Source organism: Anticarsia gemmatalis, chromosome 1 (genome assembly GCF_050436995.1).
Source record: "Anticarsia gemmatalis isolate Benzon Research Colony breed Stoneville strain chromosome 1, ilAntGemm2 primary, whole genome shotgun sequence".
NCBI lineage: Eukaryota > Metazoa > Arthropoda > Insecta > Lepidoptera > Erebidae > Anticarsia > Anticarsia gemmatalis.
In genome coordinates this window covers 7,115,822-7,134,529 of record NC_134745.1, presented here as the reverse complement: position 1 = coordinate 7,134,529, position 18,708 = coordinate 7,115,822, and the positions used below count along the sequence as shown (strand labels likewise).

General features: G+C 34.7%; 3 protein-coding genes across 3 annotated transcripts; 1 reads left to right on the top strand and 2 right to left on the bottom strand.

The window, feature by feature from the left end:
* Nucleotides 1–1,477: 1,477 nt before the first annotated feature.
* On the top strand, nucleotides 1,478–7,474 carry LOC142973575 (uncharacterized). The gene is made up of 8 exons (XM_076115462.1): nucleotides 1,478–1,729; nucleotides 2,874–3,093; nucleotides 3,204–3,365; nucleotides 3,458–3,530; nucleotides 3,999–4,160; nucleotides 4,253–4,344; nucleotides 4,426–4,586; nucleotides 6,557–7,474. Exons 1-7 carry the CDS (start codon nucleotides 1,701–1,703, stop codon nucleotides 4,567–4,569), a joined length of 882 nt encoding a protein of 293 aa, XP_075971577.1. The 5' UTR covers nucleotides 1,478–1,700; the 3' UTR covers nucleotides 4,570–4,586; nucleotides 6,557–7,474.
* Nucleotides 7,475–12,480: 5,006 nt separating this feature from the next.
* LOC142973509 (uncharacterized) lies at nucleotides 12,481–13,826 on the bottom strand. The gene is made up of 3 exons (XM_076115333.1): nucleotides 13,330–13,826; nucleotides 13,028–13,129; nucleotides 12,481–12,634 (listed from the first exon to the last, which is right to left on the bottom strand). The coding sequence occupies exons 1-3, from the start codon at nucleotides 13,513–13,515 to the stop codon at nucleotides 12,488–12,490; spliced, it is 435 nt and encodes a 144-aa protein (XP_075971448.1). The 5' UTR covers nucleotides 13,516–13,826; the 3' UTR covers nucleotides 12,481–12,487.
* A 428-nt stretch (nucleotides 13,827–14,254) lies between these two features.
* On the bottom strand, nucleotides 14,255–15,896 carry LOC142973615 (uncharacterized). The gene is made up of 3 exons (XM_076115498.1): nucleotides 15,543–15,896; nucleotides 15,159–15,260; nucleotides 14,255–14,467 (listed from the first exon to the last, which is right to left on the bottom strand). The coding sequence occupies exons 1-3, from the start codon at nucleotides 15,720–15,722 to the stop codon at nucleotides 14,324–14,326; spliced, it is 426 nt and encodes a 141-aa protein (XP_075971613.1). The 5' UTR covers nucleotides 15,723–15,896; the 3' UTR covers nucleotides 14,255–14,323.
* Nucleotides 15,897–18,708: the final 2,812 nt, after the last annotated feature.

The window sequence follows — 18,708 nt, the reverse complement described above, 5'->3', positions numbered from 1 at the left end:
TTATACATGCAAGTGAACGTTAAATCAACTTAAAGTTACTAAGTTTATAAACTTATGTACTTAGCTTATTTGAATATGAAGAATGTGCATTGCACTTATAGTAGACTAGCTGACCCGCGCAACTTCGCTTGCGTCACATAAGAGAGAATGGGTCAAAATTTTCCCCGTTTTTGTAACATTTTTTATTGCTACTATGCTCCTTTTGGACATAGCGTGATGATATATAGCCTATAGCCTTCCTCGATAAACGGACTATCTAACACCGAAAGAATTTTTCAAATCGGACCAGTAGTTCCTGAGATTAGCGCGTTCAAACAAACAAACAAACAAACAATCTCTTCAGCTTTATTATATTAGTATAGATAACAAAGATATATAGTATGTGTTTTTTTAAAGATATTTTAAAACTGATTTAGAAGACTTAAGTTGGACTATTTATTAATCAAGCCCAGGTTTAACTGAAGTTGAAATGGAGTCAATCTTCGATAAGAAAATTGACCCCTACGATCAAAACAGAAACCAGACAATTGCATTAGAAATCATATGAAAGGTAAACTAGCCTATTAACTCTACAAGCAGAAAATACAAGCACGTATAATTTATAGTAATTTTGAGCTCATTTTACTATTACACCTAGAAATAACAACGCAGAAATACCATTATTAAGTAAATCATTATATTATCCGTAACTGTCGTGTTAAATAGAACAATATCGTTAACTTTCAACGTTAAAAGGAAACATCCTACGAACTTTCTGAAAACTATTACCTCGTAATATGCTATGCTATTACGGCCCGTAAACCTCACGTGTCATATAAACAGCTATTTGCGACCACACAACAAATCACCCTCATTTGTCATACACGGCGATGAACGAATTTCTCTACGATTATATCATTGTTCAAGTGGCCATGAACAGTGATCTCTATTTGTGAATAGAGACGTTTAATAAGTGATATTATGCTGTTATGATTATCATCTGTTGTCACCAAGATTTTAAGTTATAAAGACATTGTATTTTACTCTGGACACTATTCTTTAAAACGTAGCATTTTAAAGGGGTTCTTAGGTCTCTGCCAACCTCCATAGGAATCTCATTGTGAAAGGCAGCCTCATATTGAGAGAGTGGAGGGGAAATTTATGACATGGTGACTTCTTGGCACTAACAAAGACCCATCTTCAGTAATTCTATGTAGTTATGATATTAAAGCAATAACCAGCAATTTTAATAGGTTAATATTACTTTATTTTTGTACGTTGCCAAATAAAATGTGTTTAGTGACATCTCTGGAAAGTCACCCGCAGTTGGTAGCGCTTGAAACATTCTTCCCAACCACGCCCTATTTCAAACACGCCCTTTGCTTAAAGTACATCCTACTTCCGGCAGGGGTCTACCTAACTTACACATATGCATTATCGAGCAGTTGCATCCCTATGACGCCATTGCATTTTAATGATCGAATATATTAATGAATTGGTTCACGTAGCGACCTCAAACGCGAGGAAAAGTGAGAAAGTCTTCAAGGACTTTTAGAAGTAGTTGGAAAAGTGACGTTTTTTAATTTAAGTTTTCAGATTTTATTTAAGTGTTAAACAAAGAAGTTTTGGACTCGCTGGACACTGTGTAATATTCGAGTGTTACGCGGTCACGCGGTCTCGTAAAAGGGATTTATAGGCCTGAAATTTACATCTAATTGACCATGGCTACTACGTCATCGGACAACGGCACGTAAGTCCATTTTATAACATATAGAACATCCTTTTATTCAATTCACTGTAGATAAACATCCCTTCTATATCATATTTTTGTGTCTTAGGTATAATCCGATCAACTTTACTATCTCAATTTCTTTTCTGTCTTTTTAATGCGGCCGGAATTTTATTAATTATATGTTATATAGACAATTACTTATAAAAACGTAACATAAAAAAATAATTAAAAATAGACACTGATACAAGAGGGCGTGGCGGTCTTTGTTTCTCGGTATTTTGATAGAGTGAATTAAATTCTTCCCAATTCTCGTTCGTTCGTGAAAATGAAATTTCGTCAAATATTGCTTCGTTTATGACATTTTCCTATTCTATTTTGACTCAGAGTAGGCAGTATCGGATAAGTAGGTATACTCTTGTATTATAGTTCCACCGACATTTTCCTGCAATGCGAAATACTTGCTAAGGCTAAATTTATTCTTTGCGGGTAATGCTCAGTATTTTTTTAAGACAACTGCCGCACTAAGAATTGCTCTTGTGTCGCGAGGACTTAGATCGCAAAAATAATTGTTTCGTGTGGGGATCGAACCCACGACCTCCCGACGTAATGGTAGCGGCGCAGCGTGGCGACTTACCACTGCGCCACAGAGGCAGTGAGTTGTAGTGTGAATTGTGACAGATTAAAAATGTTTACAAGCATGAACGACGAGAGACTTTAGAAATAGCAACTCACATGATATTTGATTAGTTTTTCTATAAGTAAATAGAGCATAGAATTCATGGGAAAATAGCCTTATTTCTTACCTGACCTTTATCAACCACTGGCACTAAAAATGTCTGTTACATACATATCCGGATACATCTCCGGAAGGACACTGGCTAAAGCGATTTTATAATAATTTCAAAACTGATTTTAAAACTGCCAGAGGACTCAACTAAACCCATCAAAACAACATCTTTGTTGTAGGTGAATCTTTGAACAGGCAAAGATTCACCTACAACAAAGATAAATAAAAGTGATACATACATAAAATCACGCCTTTTTCCTATAGAAGTGATAAGAGGACAAAGAACGCTCCTTAGTTCGATCCTTCCAAACTTCTTTTCCTTATTCACATCAATACATGAAGGAAATTCCAAACAATCGATTTTTCTTTTCACAGACATCGAAATAATCTCTTCACACGTACTCGATCAATAGGCGTAACAAGGGCCCAGTTGGAAACATTACTATCGATATTAGAGAAGCGCCCACACCTTGTAACAAGGAATTATGTTGAGATCCGGGGCCGGGACAATTATCAGCAAGGCTGGAAGGAGATCACCGAGGAGCTCAACCAGATGCCACGAGGGGCTGTTAAAACCCCGGAACAATGGATCACGGTGATTTTATACGTCTCATTCATTATCTAAAAATTGTTGATTCATTTATAAATTCAATAGGCTATGTAGGTATAACAATCAATTATTTGAAATAAATATTCTACTTCCAGATGTGGAGAGGTTACAAAAGCCAAGCCTGCATTAAAGCAGCAAATTATAGAAAATCCGGGCTTCGAAACGGCAATAGCTCCGCTGCTCCTTTAACAAAACTAGATAAACGAATTGAAGCTCTTGTTGGCTTAAAATCTACTATGAACCAGCCAGCAAAAAAGGTTATTTATGATTATAATGTTAGCAATAGTCTGATATATTTCTTTCTGTCGGTCTGGTTGACAAAACCAGAACTAATAACTATTATTTACAGGCCAAATCGAAGGAGGCAAGAAATGCACAAAATATCGAAGAAGTCATGAGCGAAGCTGAACCTCAGAACTCAAGTAAGTTTATATCTTACTAGCTTCTGCCCGCTAACCTTACGCGTGAAAAACCAAGGTAAAAAGGGTAAAAAGTCTTGTGTTCATTCAGGTCATATAATTAGCTGTGTTATAAAGTTGATCAATATCTGTTCAGTACCTTTGACATGATTCAATAAGAAAAATGATCACCAACTTAACTACATTTACCACGTTACTAGCAAGCCCAGCTTCATTGTTCCAGCAGTTGTTTCAGCAGTCATTGTTCTGCTTCCGAAGCCTGGCCGTTTGACAATATTTTCCAGAATCTATAAATAATATACACAAATCTTAACCAACTGTACAAAAACCCCAAGAAAATCAGTTGCGAACATTTCGCGAACAGACAGACATAGACGGCAAGGGTACTTTGTTATATTAGTAATATTAATGTTCACATATTTCCTGTGTTTTTATTTTACTATTTACACATCATGGCTATCATTGTTTTAGTTGCAGTTAGCCCCACAACAAGCGTGGTTGCTTCGTGTTACGACACGTACGAAGAACAGGCGGAAGACCAAGAAATGTTGTGTCCAGAACCACAAATTAATGAGAGCCTGGGTTCTTCCAGCGAAACCAGACCACCACAGCCAGAGAGGAGAAAAACTAAAAGTATGTAACCTTAATTACCAATAAAAAACCCATATAAGCTCCAGAATAAAACTTAATTTGGTTAATATACTTACCTATGTATTTGTACGCAGATAATAATCCTCGCCGAAAGGTTGCTTTGAAATCTCTTTTGGCGCAGAATATATATTTGAAAATAACTAAGTCCAGAACTGAATCCATGAAGGTATGTTTTTTTAGATTATTTTATGGATAACGCAAATATTGTAACAAAATAAAAATATTTATAATTAATTTGTTAAAACAGATGCTGGCTACCGCAGCTCGACAGCAATCAGAAGCAGCTAAAATGCAAGCTGAAGCTTCCTTTCTATTTGCTCAAGCTGCTAATAAACTCGGAGATGCGCTACTTTTATTTGCGGATAAAAATGTATCAATCAGTGCTAAATAATTATATTTGATGTACTGGTTAGTATTTTATATTACTATATAAGTCTTATTTAAATAAAATATTATTTTTCTTGAATAAGTTAACCAAATACTTAATAACTACGGATACTTAACGACATAAGTAATGAAGTTATAAAACTATTTGTGTGAATTGAAAAGGTAAGGTTGTCATTTGTAACCAAAAATTACCAATATGTCGCTAATTATAATATACAACGTGTCCCAAAACTCAACGTCAAAACGAAAACCTGAGCTAGGCCGAGTTGTGTTGGCTCTCAAAAAGTAATTAAAAAAAATCTATCTCGTGTAGTTTAAAAATGACAACCATTTTTGTAAAATTGCCACCCTCTGATGAGTTTAGTCTACTGTGGCAACAAATGACTTCTTTTCTAGTTCTTTTTTTATGTGGAGTATTCTTAAGTAACGCTCCTACAAAATTCAATTCATTATTTGCACACAACTTCATTGGAATATCAGAAAATATCCCTTTTATGGCGAATTATGCCGTGAAAATAATTTCATCACTCAACTTTGACAGTCTGTCCTGAAAAATAATTGTACTACGCTTTTTCGGCATGTACCTTCAAAAGTTGGCGCATTTAATGAGCTTTCGAAAATGGTATAACACTTACTAAATTATTTCATAGGCGATGAGAAAATTAAAAAAAATCTTAAGATAGTCGATATTTAACGAATTATTAGTTCGTCATAAAACTTTCTCAAAATTATTCTAATGTCATCTAAACGTTCTGTGATGATGTTGTCCTGGTAGATTTCGGATACGGCGGCCAGTTTAATTGAAACCAGCCAACAGTGCAGGTTTTTGTTTATAGTGACCAAGTGTGTGCACAATACATAGGTACACTCTCATAGTCTGGTGGGACGGCTAAACCGTCACGACCAGAGAGAGGTCAGGCGCTGGACCGACGGCTTTACGTGCTCTCCGAGGCACGGAGGTCCATTACCTCAACTTCTTACCTGCGGGCAATCTCTGAGAATTTTTTTAACAGAAAATCTCTAAAATTACTTTTTGGCTCGACCCAGGATTCGAACCCGAGACCTTTTGGGCGGCAGTCGCATAAAGCGACGAAGATATTTAAGAGTGGGACGGATAGTGACGCTACATCCATGGTGTTAGTGACATTTATTGTTTTTGGGATTGTTTAAATAAAGATCAATGATTAAAAATCTAATGATTATTTAAATGAACCTTTTCTTAATCGTCAATAATTAAACATTACTTCTCTCTAATTACACCTCACAGAACGCCTAGATGACATTAGAATAATTTTGAGAAAGTTTTATGACGAACTAATAATACGTTAAATATCGACTATCTTAAGATTTTTTTTATTTTCTCATTGTCTATGAAATAATTTAGTAAGTGTTATACCATTTTCGAAAGCTCATTAAATGCGCCAACTTTTGAAGGTACATGCCGAAAAAGCGTAGTACAATTATTTTTCAGGACAGACTGTCAAAGTTGAGTGATGAAATTATTTTCACGGCATAATTCGCCATAAAAGGGATATTTTCTGATATTCCAATGAAGTTGTGTGCAAATAATGAATTGAATTTTGTAGGAGCGTTACTTAAGAATACTCCACATAAAAAAAGAACTAGAAAAGAGGTCATTTGTTGCCACAGTAGACTAAACTCATCAGAGGGTGGCAATTTTACAAAAATGGTTGTCATTTTTAAACTACACGAGATAGATTTTTTTTATTTACTTTTTGAGAGCCAACACAACTCGGCCTTGCTCAGGTTTTCGTTTTGACGTTGAGTTTTGGGACACGTTGTATGTAATACAGTTTAAAGACCTGACAAAACACACTGCACAGCGATAAATTAGAGACTACAGTCTGCACAGTGCTACACATATTTAAATACATAAATATCCGTGTGACTCCATCTTGGTAAATATAATAATATAAGAGCTTGCGATTAGATGCTAGCGTGTTTGATGTATGTACTGCAATTATCTTCAGGTCACCAATGCCTAACGAACAAACGCGATGAAGTGCTATACTAGAAAAACTGGATATTCAATATTATTACAAGATAAGCTCTCTACGTACCGGTGTATCGAGGCTGTGGGAAATTGGAAACGTCAGTGAGATGCGTGACTCAGTCAACTATTGTTTTAACTCAGCACCTCGACCCGACAGAGGTTCTTCATCTTTCAATAAGTACGTACAAATTGATTTGTTACACCGCTTGTTCTTTAACCCAAAGGAAAATATACTTTGTAAACGAATCGGATAGCAATAATGATATTAATTACTTGCGGAAGTCTATATACAAAGTATGTGGTCCTAGTTACTTTAAACAGGTTAGACAGGTGACCTTTTGGTGTACTTATTTGTATATACTTATGAATATTTGGTGCAATTGTTGACAAAGGTTTTGCAGTCATCCGTCAGATCATTGGTAGAAAAGTTTTTTCGGTATTAGCATTTATTCATCCCGGGATCTAAGTAATAATATAAAACCACAAAAGGTTCGAAATCCGCCGCAGTATTATTCCAGAAAGTGTTGAAATTATCTTATTTGCATGGCGCTTCATACCAATTAAGTCCACTTATCAAAGTAATCGGGAAATCACTGATTATGTAGATTATGTTACGTACATCTGGGGGCACGGAAGTGCCCCCGCAAGTCGAGCAAAAAAAAAGCGGCACGGCCGTAACATCCTTTTCTCGAAGCAATTCGGGCTATTTTTGACACCCCTATAATCTCGTTGTGGATAAAACAAGAAGCCTGGATTTTCAGCAACTAATCAGTCATTGTATAAACACGGTATATTTAAAATTTCAGTCAATTTGAACCAGTAGTTTAAGAATGACAACTTGTTAAAATTTTGAATTTTGTCACTCACTGATTCACTGATTCACTGACTCACTGACTCACTGACTCACCGATCATCAAAAGTCTAAGGTACTTCTAGCAGACTTAGAAGCTTAAAATTTAGAATACAAATAGGGTTTAGTGTCTTAATCATGGGAAAAATTTAATATTTTCTAATTTCGGTCCAGTTTTCTAAATACACCAACTGCAACAATAACTTTGTAATCCTATACAAATGTATAAGATTACAAGGTTATATTTGCAGTTAATGAATTATTATTACTGTAGAAAATAAAATAAATAGGTGTAAATAGGTACCTACTACATGAGGCATAACAGGAGGGGGTATAGGGTGGGTAAGGGTGTTTAGCCCATGAAACTGAATAACATTCCCATAGGAAAATATGTTGAATTATGAAAAAAAAAACGTCTTTCCATACAAATTGGACTTATGTTCGCTCTACAAAAAGAAGTGAGATGCCATCAAAAACATTCTGTAAAAACCTCAAGTCTCGCCGTAAAAAGTTGTGAGATCTATATAATACCAAGTCGATTAATCTATTTATTAGTCTCTACTTAAAGGACCTTCTGTCTTAAGTTATTACGTATGTTATTATCATGCCAATTTAAAAAAAAATACCTTTAAAACAAATAGATCGACTTGGTCATCGCAAGAAAACACAAATTCGCCATTAACATTTCAGGAGCATTAACTTCTCGTCGTGCTGTGTAGTGTGATACATACTAACAATCAAATCATGCGATGGCCAGGTCGGTCTATTTGTTTTAGAGGTATTTTTTTTAAATTGGCATGATAATAACATACGTAATAACTTAAGACAAAAGGTCCTTTAAGTAGAGACTAATAAATAGATTAATCGACTTGGTATTATATAGATCTCACAACTTTTTACGGCGAGACTTGAGGTTTTTACAGAATGTTTTTGATGGCATTATTATGTCGTTAACAGTTTTAATACAAAGATATAATTGATAAATACTCAAAATGTTTATCATCATATCAAACAAGCAGCCAAATTTACTTTACATAATTTACCTATGTACGTGCACATGATAACAACGCTCCAATCTTTGTATTTATGACGTCATATTTTATTTGGACATCGAAAGATAAATGCACTTACGTCTATCTATAGATCTCGAACTTATAAGGATGTTGTAACAGCAATTTGTTATACTTAAGTAAAAAAACTGTTTTAAAGTACTTAATAAGTAATCGTAATTATTCAAACTACCAATTTTTCCGTAATCATCTAGTAATTTAATATCTTGCGTCACATCCAAATACCTTTGCAAATTAGAACAGCGGTGATGGTAATCAGAATGCCTAGTTAGCAATCTCGCAATACTTGAAATCCGGGAAGCTATGACTATAAATTATGGGCATGTTACAAACTTTGAGTGCCTTATGAGGTGTAAAGTGTGTACTGGTTTAATTACAAAGTGACAGATTCGACCTGACAAGTAATGAGAGTGACTCAAAAACTGGTGTAAACGATGATTTAATGTTTTTACTCGCCGACTGTGAACATGTTCTTGTCTGACAACTGACTATTGTTGGCGGCAATTACATTTTTATCTCGTAATTTCCTTTGCATTTTGATTTGTCTGATACTACATGACAATAACTAATTTTCATTGCCAGAGACGCAATGTGTAACTTTCCCTGTATTATTTCCCATATAATTAGCGACCGAGTGCAAAATTTTTCCATATTCATGTCGAGAAGACGCGATTATACAGTAAGATATGTTTGCGCATATTGTACGTAATTTACATGTGTTTAAAGCAATTCAATATTGAATTATGTTACCCATTTCGCTAACGCACTTCCAATTTCTCTATACAGTTTCCTTTTCACACAAACTGTTAGTTTAAGTATAATTTATAGGTATTAAAATATACTAGGTACACTTGGACCGTATTCACAGAGTTCAATACATTTTCTTATAACAAAGCAATGACATGTAGTTAAATAAACGATTGCTTTCTAAGAACGTTTTATTAAATGGGATAACTAAGCGGTTTCCACTAGGAATAAACCGTTTAGAATATATTTTGCTTTAAATTACATAGAGTTGGCTTATGTTTCCTTACGGCTACAAGAACAAAATTTAATACGATGTTTTAGTGAAATGATTAAGTAACGTACAAAACACTCATACATTACAGGTTTCGCTGTCAGTATGGAACAATAAGTGCAACTTCTATGCAAATACGCATTGTTGTGTTCTAAACACACTATACACATAGAATATGCAGCAATCACTTTCAGTTCAGGGTAGTGTGAATTTTTTGTCATAGAAACATAATTGTTTGTAACATGTGATTGGACAAAATAACGTGTTCTCAAAATTCATTTACATATGAATGATTCTTCTACAAAATTAAATCTTAATACATAATATAATTATAATAACAAGTAGTTTTAGGTCACATAAGTAAAATAATCATATTATTACGAATTAGATGTAAGAAAGTATCCCTCCAAAATTTCAACATCCACAAACAAATTAAACCATATCACAGTTTTTAGAATGAAATAAATATAAATATGTCTTTATTTTAATCTACAAATCTATGTTCCTTTAGTAATGTTCTATTTAAGAATGTCAATTTACGTACAAAATAGATTTGAGAAATTTTACTGAAACATAGCTTTTAAAATCTAGTCACTAAGGTCAATGACGCATGAGACGTATTTCGTTATAATTTCATTGATCAACCTCGGCCCGTGAACTGGACGACTGCATAAGTACCGGGCCGGAACGCGGACCAATTTGCACTAGTATATGGTTATTAAACAACGCATAAATCATCCCTAACATTACTCGTGAAGTATATTAGTCGACAAATTACCGCCCAATAATGATAAAATTAAATCTAATTTAGATAATAATATGGAAAATAAGATTGATGTTGTGTATCTTGATGTCTCATTTGCAAAGACACTTTTTGTCCTATAATTTTAAAGTGTCATTGCTAGTTTTACAGTTAGCATACTAGTAAAGTCTTTCGAATTTACTTGAATATACGTGAGTTGTAGACAAAATTTTCCGTCAAATTAATAAATAATGCGGACTGTTTTTTGATAGATAGGTAGTAATATAAGGATCTCAAATATTTGTATCTCGTAGTAATGATAGCATATAAATTTATTATTTGGTGTTTTTCATTGGATGTTCTAATATGTTTATAGTAAACATGACAAGATCATTAAATTTTTGTATAACATTAGTTAAAAACTGTGCTTTTAATTCTTTATATTTATGACTAGTATTGTTTTCCATTAGTTGTTTTATTATGTTTACGGTTATCCTGTAGGCTATTAAATTATGTTTATCATTCGCTTAAAGCTTTGTTTTACATATATTTATACCTAGTATCAGTTGCTTAGCATGTAAGCGATATAATGTAAACTCTTAGGTTAAAATGTTTAATAAATAAATTCCGAAATCACGTCTGCATTTTATTAAGACCAAATACTACCGACTCGAATTTATTTAAGTCATTTTTGTGTCTTGTTTACTCCCTCTCTGTTACGTACAAACTTTACTTAAAATAATCTTTATGCAAGGGTCTTGAAGAACTGTACACTCAGAAAGCCTGATTCTATTACAATATAGGTAATATACGGGAATATTAAACGATCAGTTTTTGATTGATGTGTTCATGATAACGGTCCAAATTAAAAGTCAATTTACTGCACTCAGATATGAACATTATCTTGAACGTAGTTATATGGAACCGACTACGTAACTTGTGATACTAATTTAAATTAAATAGGCAGTATCTACCACGTTTCCTTGTAAAAAAAACCCGACTTTACCACTTTTATTTATGTAAAATCACTTACTTGTATCGCGATTCACTACAATTGGAACCATCAACGCTGAATCAGCAACGCATCGACGCTGATCAGGTTTCCATACAAAATTTCCCGATGACAGTTCGATTGTCGGTAGTCGATAGTAGTAGAGAATCGAGCTACAGATTTTCATACAAAATTTCTCGATAGCTAGCCGGTTGTCTATACTCGATAGTACTAAAGAATCGGGCTATTGAAAGCTGTTAATTTATCAGATGGAATTTTAACTTTTGCTGTCACTTCATCTAGAATATAGGATAGCTGACTTACTCATAACAAACTGCTAAAACTGCACTTATTCTGCTGAAACTGGCAAACGCCAAAAAATAGACACCATCATCATAATATAGTATCAATAGGCCTCTAGGGATAAGACGTGATCTTCGTGGAAATGCGTTGGAAAACTTCCTACCAACTCGGGAGCTAATACAATATGGCATGTATCGACCACCGCGTCACTCACGGCTTCTTATACTGCACCCAGTTCCTTAGTTTTTATATCCAATTGCCCAGTTTGTCAACCTCTACCGTGAGTTGAGCCAATAAATCACTTGGTAAATTAATTGATTTCGTGCTCAAACTAATTCTTCGAAATCATTAGTTTACAGTTGCCTACTTGTCAAAGAAAACGATCCATGTAATTTGTAGCAACTGTAGCAAGGTTCCTATTGCTTGTTAATTATTGATTACAAAAACACTAGCGGTCCGCCCCGGCTTACTTTTACCGGGTTAACTTTTACAATTTTATTTATTCGTTAAGTTTAAGAATGTACTAATGTAGTCTTATTTACTAGTAATGATAGTGATGGTGATGATGACAACTTTTTTTTTGCTCTTTTTATTAGATCACATCGACGATATCTTGAAAATAGGTTAGGTGCGTAGTACTCGTAACCGGTGGTGTTGTATGATAAGATGTATGGACGTGAATGAGGCAAGGGAAGTTTGTAAGGGTCGTACCAAGTGGCGTCCCATGGTCTCTGCCTACCCCTAAACCCTAACCCTAAAAGAGGCGATATTATGTTTGTATCTATGTATGTAGACTTTGATTCCGAGCTTGTGAAGTCTTAGAGAAAACGCTTCATGGACGAAATAACAAACAATCAGGTAAGACAATAGCAAATTATTTTATTCACATTTTACTATGTTTTTCACTTTTACAACAAAAATATGGAGATCTTCATTAAGGTGGTTTCCGTCCTGACTTAGCGGATGGTTGCCTGTATGGCCTCAAGTATAGGTGGAGGTCGAAGAAGCTCATATGATGGTAGGAGAAATACTCGGGATTTTGGTAGTAACCACATTTTGCGGCACAACAAGAACCAAGCATCTTGAAAATAGAAAAATAATTACATTTTGACCACTTTTCATATATCTACATAGCCACGATGTCTCAATTACCAAAATACTAGAACCTTTTAAGCACGTTTATGAAGGAGCATGTAAATGTACTTAAATGCTTGCAAATCGAACTTAAAGAAACTGACTGTACGGGTGTAGAGCTCGTTTACTTCAAATTTACACCACCTACCTCCGGTTTCTTAGGTACATTTAGTGGTAGTTTATCTATTGAATAGCGTTTTTTTGTATGAATTTAAACATAAATTGAATGGATAAACTACCGGTAAATGTACCTCAGAAATCGGGGGTTAATCGCATATAATACTGAAGTATGGTATTACTGTATCTTAGAAATATAGAACTTAACAATAGCATATCTTACCTCGCCCACCGTACATCTGAATATACCGGTAGGAATGTGATATAAGACTTCAAAAAACGGACAAACACAGTTAGACGGCAATTGATGGCTATACTTCCTCACCTGAAAACGAAAAAAAAGTGTCTTGTAAATAACTTTATTATATACAAAATACTTTTTTAAGAAACATAATTATGGAATTGTACTGAATAATATCAACGAAAGACTTTAATTACTTTATTGTACACAAAATAGTTTCTTAAGGAACATAATTATGGTCCTGTATTTAATAAGACTTTCATTAGAAAAATATTCTTACTTACGTCATACATAGTTGGAGCATTTGGGTTCTCATCCTTCGGCGGTAAAGCAGGCGGTTTGTCGCCCTCCTTACCACCTTTTGACTCCGAATAAGAACGTAATGGGTTCCAACTCTGCATACTTTTAAAATATGTCCATGAACCGTTCAAAACCTTTGCTAAGCGCATCAATTTTGCCGTCGCAGCCATTTTATTCTAAATCATATTTGCAAGTATTTATACAAACACCTGCTGATTTAGCTTGATTTTTGTTAAAAATCTTTTCTATTGATTATCATTTTTGCTTTTTGTTTGTCCTTGTACATTGTGTTATTGGTGGTTATTACTTTTTGTAGATCCTGACATGACACCTAGTCTACCAATAACACATTAATATGTATTAAACTATAAAATACATGGAATCTTCGACTGCTAAGCAACCATCTTAAAAAAGATCTCCGCACGACACAACGTTATTTTGGAAGAGTCGGAAGTTATTTAGCAAACATAACGCTGTCAGAAGCTGACATTATTAGTGACAGTCTTATTATTCATACAAAAACAATCTCATAAACTGTGCAGTGCCAATATCATTATTCTCTATTAGAAGTATGTTATATAGAATTTAATATAATATTTTAATTAATTGATACTCCGACTAAAAGATAAGATACGCTAACATAATTCGTGTGTTGGTTGAAATTTATAAATAAGGTACACAGTGTACAACACATTCCTAAGAATGATAGATTGTGTAAATATTTTAATGCAAAATATATGTAAACTATGAGGTATTACCTACTACCAACCTTCTGTGTATGTAATTTCTATAATAATGATTTTATTTTATTAAAATGTGCCGATAGTTGCCTTAATAGAATATGTAATACATGTAACGAAGTGAAAACTCAATAGTTTCAAAAGTTGCTTTATTCACATTTTGCTTTGTTTATCAGTTTTACAACATTGGTAAAAATAATGTGGCAATGTGTGCAGGCGCTTCAGAAGTTATTGTTATTTAAGGTGGTTTTCGACCTGTCTTGGCGCAGGGTAGCCGGTGTTTTCTTAAGTGTAGGTGAAAGTCGAAGAAGCTCATGTGATGGTAAGAGAAATACTCCGGATTCTGGTAGTAAGCACATTTTCCAGCACCACAACCAAGCATCTGAAAGCAAAAAGTACACAAATCTACAAAATATAATAAATGCGACATTTTGTACGAATGTTGTAATTCAATCACGCCAAAAATACTAAAAGGATTTTGATGAACCTTCGTAATGTTGTAGCTTGTACCAGAATAACACATATCTACATACATACCCATGCATTAAAAACACGCCTTTTTCAAAATAACATATGGAAATAATAACTTTATCCCTTAGTTTTGTCAATAACATAACATGAGCCATGCAAAAAAAGGAAATCTCGGGGACGAGCTAGTTTAAAATAAATCTTAAATAATTACTTGTGTAGGAAAGAGTTATTTACTGCGTGGCACTTTATAGCCCGGTAATAATATGCTATGCGTGAATTGATGTGTGACTTTAATTAACAATTATTTAACTATAGTTGCCATTATGAACAACAAAATATATTATAATTTTCTTTTAGAAACGCGGCAATTTTTTTTCTGAAACAATCTACGGCACCATGTAATTTTCTACTACACTTGATAAATATACATTCTTACTACAGTTCTTTAGAAAAATACAATAAGTAGGGATAACACCATATACAGGAAGCCTTGCCACTCGGCCCTCGTTCAGACGAACGAAGGCCAAAGATGCCTTTGTTCAGACAGAATCTTCCTTCGTCCAGTGTCTTGTAGAAAAATAATTGACAATGATGATCTTTACCTCACCCTCCGTACATCTGAACACACCGGTAGGGATCTCGGGCAATGCTTCAAAATATGGAGTTATACTATCAGACGGTAATTGATGGCCAAACTTTCTTACCTGAAAACAATACAAACACTTCAGATTAAGTAACTTTACAACAACATATTAAGTACCTTTGAATATTCTCAATAGCATCCCGGAGTACAGTGGCGTGCCCGGTGTAAAACGATAGGCTCGTCTTCTATCACATGAGTCTAACATTTTTAATAGTGAAAAGTGGGTGCGTTTTACACACTCTGCGTACACCTTCAGTTCAAACCAGTCTGATGGATATATGTATGAAGATTAAGTGCTCTTCTTAATAAGATCTGTGGTGTTTTGGTGGTGGTCAATACTTACGTCGTACATAGTTGGAGCATTTGGGTTATCATCTTTTGTCGGTAAAAAGTGGCCAGTGTCGTCACCCCCGTCTCCACATTCTGAATAATAACGAAACGGGTTACAATTCTGTATACTTTTATAGTTTACCGGTGAACTGTGAATCTTTGCTAAACGGATCAATTTTGCGATCTCCGCCATTGCTATAAGATTTTGTGTAGGTGCTTGTACTGATTTATCTGGTTTGGGTTAAAAATCTTCTCTATTGACGACCATTATTGGTTTTGTGGTAATTTATTTGTTATTGTACATTTTGCTGTTATTGGCTTGTGGTTTGGGATGGAACGGAAGTTTTGACATATGCTGCAGAGTGCAGAATTAACACAATGTTAGTGACAGTTCGACAGTATAGAAAAATGCAGAGGAATGAGCAGTGTCAATATCAAATTCTCTCTGTCTATGTCAAGCACCAAACAGGCATGTTATCTTATGTTGATTGTCTTGATTTCAGTTAAATCATGTAGTGGAAGAAAAATGAAGAATTTGTGACTCATTTCCAGGTAGGTATATAATTTCAATGGTAACTGCTAAACGTTTTCAGCGAGTTATCAAGTTAGAATTCTCTAGTCTAGTTATCTAGCAAAGCAGATACATCTTCATAAACAAAGTCTCCATAAGCACGTATGTACACTATGTACCTTTAATCTTTATACGAGTTTAATAGTATTCTTTCATGTATTTGGCAGTAATTAAATATTAGTGAAAATTTACTTGTTTCTGCATTACATACATGAATTTTATTATTATTACAATTGTTTGAGCCGTTAGGAAAGTATCTACTTTTTATGACATCTGTTGAAATCGTATTGATCTCGCTATCATTATTTTCTGTAGGAGGTCGGTAGTGAGTTTAGTCCATTTATCGAGGAAGGCTATAATAGGCTATATATCATCACGCTACGACCATTAGGAGCAGAGTAGCAATGAAAAATGTTATAAAAGGGGAAAATTTTGATTCATTTTCTCTAATGTGACGCAAGCGAAGTTGCGCGGGTCAGCTAGTAGATTATAAAACCGGCCTTTAGTCACTCACACTTGTCACTAATCAAAATGTAATACAGCAGGCTAAGTTCAAATGATCGCGTGGAGCCGCTCGAAATTTTCGACCGCGCGGTACAAGATCGGAGTAAACAGCTGTATTGTCATCACCGCGCGGTTACAGAACCGAGAAACCGTGCGTTTCTCACGGTACAAGAACTAGCGCGCGGGTCGAAGCGCTACGCGCGGTGTCGCGCGGTAAGACGATACTAGTAGCTGTTTACTTCGATCTTGTACCGCTCGGTCGAAAGTTCCGCGCGGCTCCGCGCGATCGTATGAACTTAGCCTTAAATACCTGAGCGAAGCCCGCGCGGTAAGTACAACCCACAGCGACAGCGAATATCACTCAGGTTTAATAGGCCTTAGCCCCCTTACGCACTAGCACGTTTAGGAGCATAAAGTCAAAAGCGCGAAATGACAAATGATCGCAAATGGTCAAAAGCGCAGAATGTCAAAGGCGCAGAATGTCAAAGGCGCAGAATGTCAAAAGCGCAGAATGTCAAAAGCGCAGAATGTCAAAGGCGCAGAATGTCAAAAGCGTACATAGTCAAAAGCGCGTAATGTCAAAGGCGCACAATGTCAAAAATCATGGGGAGTCAGACTCGCGTTACTTTATGGGCCATGAAATAAAAACATATATATATCATAGTGGATTGTAAACAGTTGATAGTAAGGTTTCGGAGTACATTTGAAGGTACCATCTGCATAATATTTTCCAGGTTTCTTCATAATTTTCTTTGATATAGCTGTAGCAAACAGTAATATTTCGTGGTCCTGATGTATCAAGAATTCACTTCTTAAAGCTTCAGGTATAGTAATGGATTCTGGATTTTTGTGACTTAATGTATCTGTACATAAATACTTTTTGCGAGCACGACGCAAAGAATCTTTAAAAGATTTGTAAGTAATACCAAGGTCTTGACCGCTCTTTTCCATTATATCATGATTTGTATTTTCAACAATTTTTTGAATAGGTCCAAGATTTGTACATACAGCTTTTTTTAAAATCTGTTTCTGTTTCAGCACTTCATTATCTAATTGGTCCGGTTGACATGTATGAAGAATAGATTCTCTCAATAGTTTTTTACTGTTATTTTCCGTAGTAACTGAAGCATTACATACATTTCGTCGCACACATCTCCATAAAATGGTTCCACTCTTGTTCGTTACATTTTTCGTATACCTATAACCACCACGTAGTAGTGCCAAGTTACCCTTCTGATTTGTAACTATCTCAAATTCTTGATCATCCATCACAAACTGCGAATATATGTGTAGCAGTAATGTTTTATACTAGTTTACAATAACGATTCACTATATATTATTTGTAATATATAACTGTAATCTTTATACTTTCTCACGTAATACAACACACCTCCTAAACAAAAAACTTGTCTCATTTGACAAGTCACAAACTTTTTTGAAACTACCCTCTAATAGTATAATTTATAATGAAATAACAGATTACGTTCCATTCTATCAAAACGATGTATTTTATTATGCTAATATTATGAAATACCAGGAAAATATTGAAGATGAGATAGTAATGAGGAAAAGTCAGCAATTATTAATTACGAGTACAATTAACATAATTTATTTAAACATACCTATAGTTTGGTATCTTTGAATAAGGGAAAGTAGTTAATTACCTATATTAACCACTATTTTCATATATAACATATTAATCTCGTTTGTCTCACTAATGCATAATAAAAATTTGTGTATATTTCGTTTAGATTAAAAATAAATATTTTTTTGTTGATTTGAATATATGTTTTTATTTCATGGCCCATAGTAACGCGAGTCTGACTCCCCATGATTTTTGACATTGTGCGCCTTTGACATTACGCGCTTTTGACTATGTACGCTTTTGACATTCTGCGCCTTTGACATTCTGCGCTTTTGACATTCTGCGCTTTTGACATTCTGCGCCTTTGACATTCTGCGCCTTTGACATTCTGCGCTTTTGACCATTTGCGATCATTTGTCATTTCGCGCTTTTGACTTTATGCTCCTAAACGGCACTAGCAGTTAACCGCGGGAGCGGCTAGCCGCGCGGTTACAGTTGCCTGACAAAATTGTTGGCGGT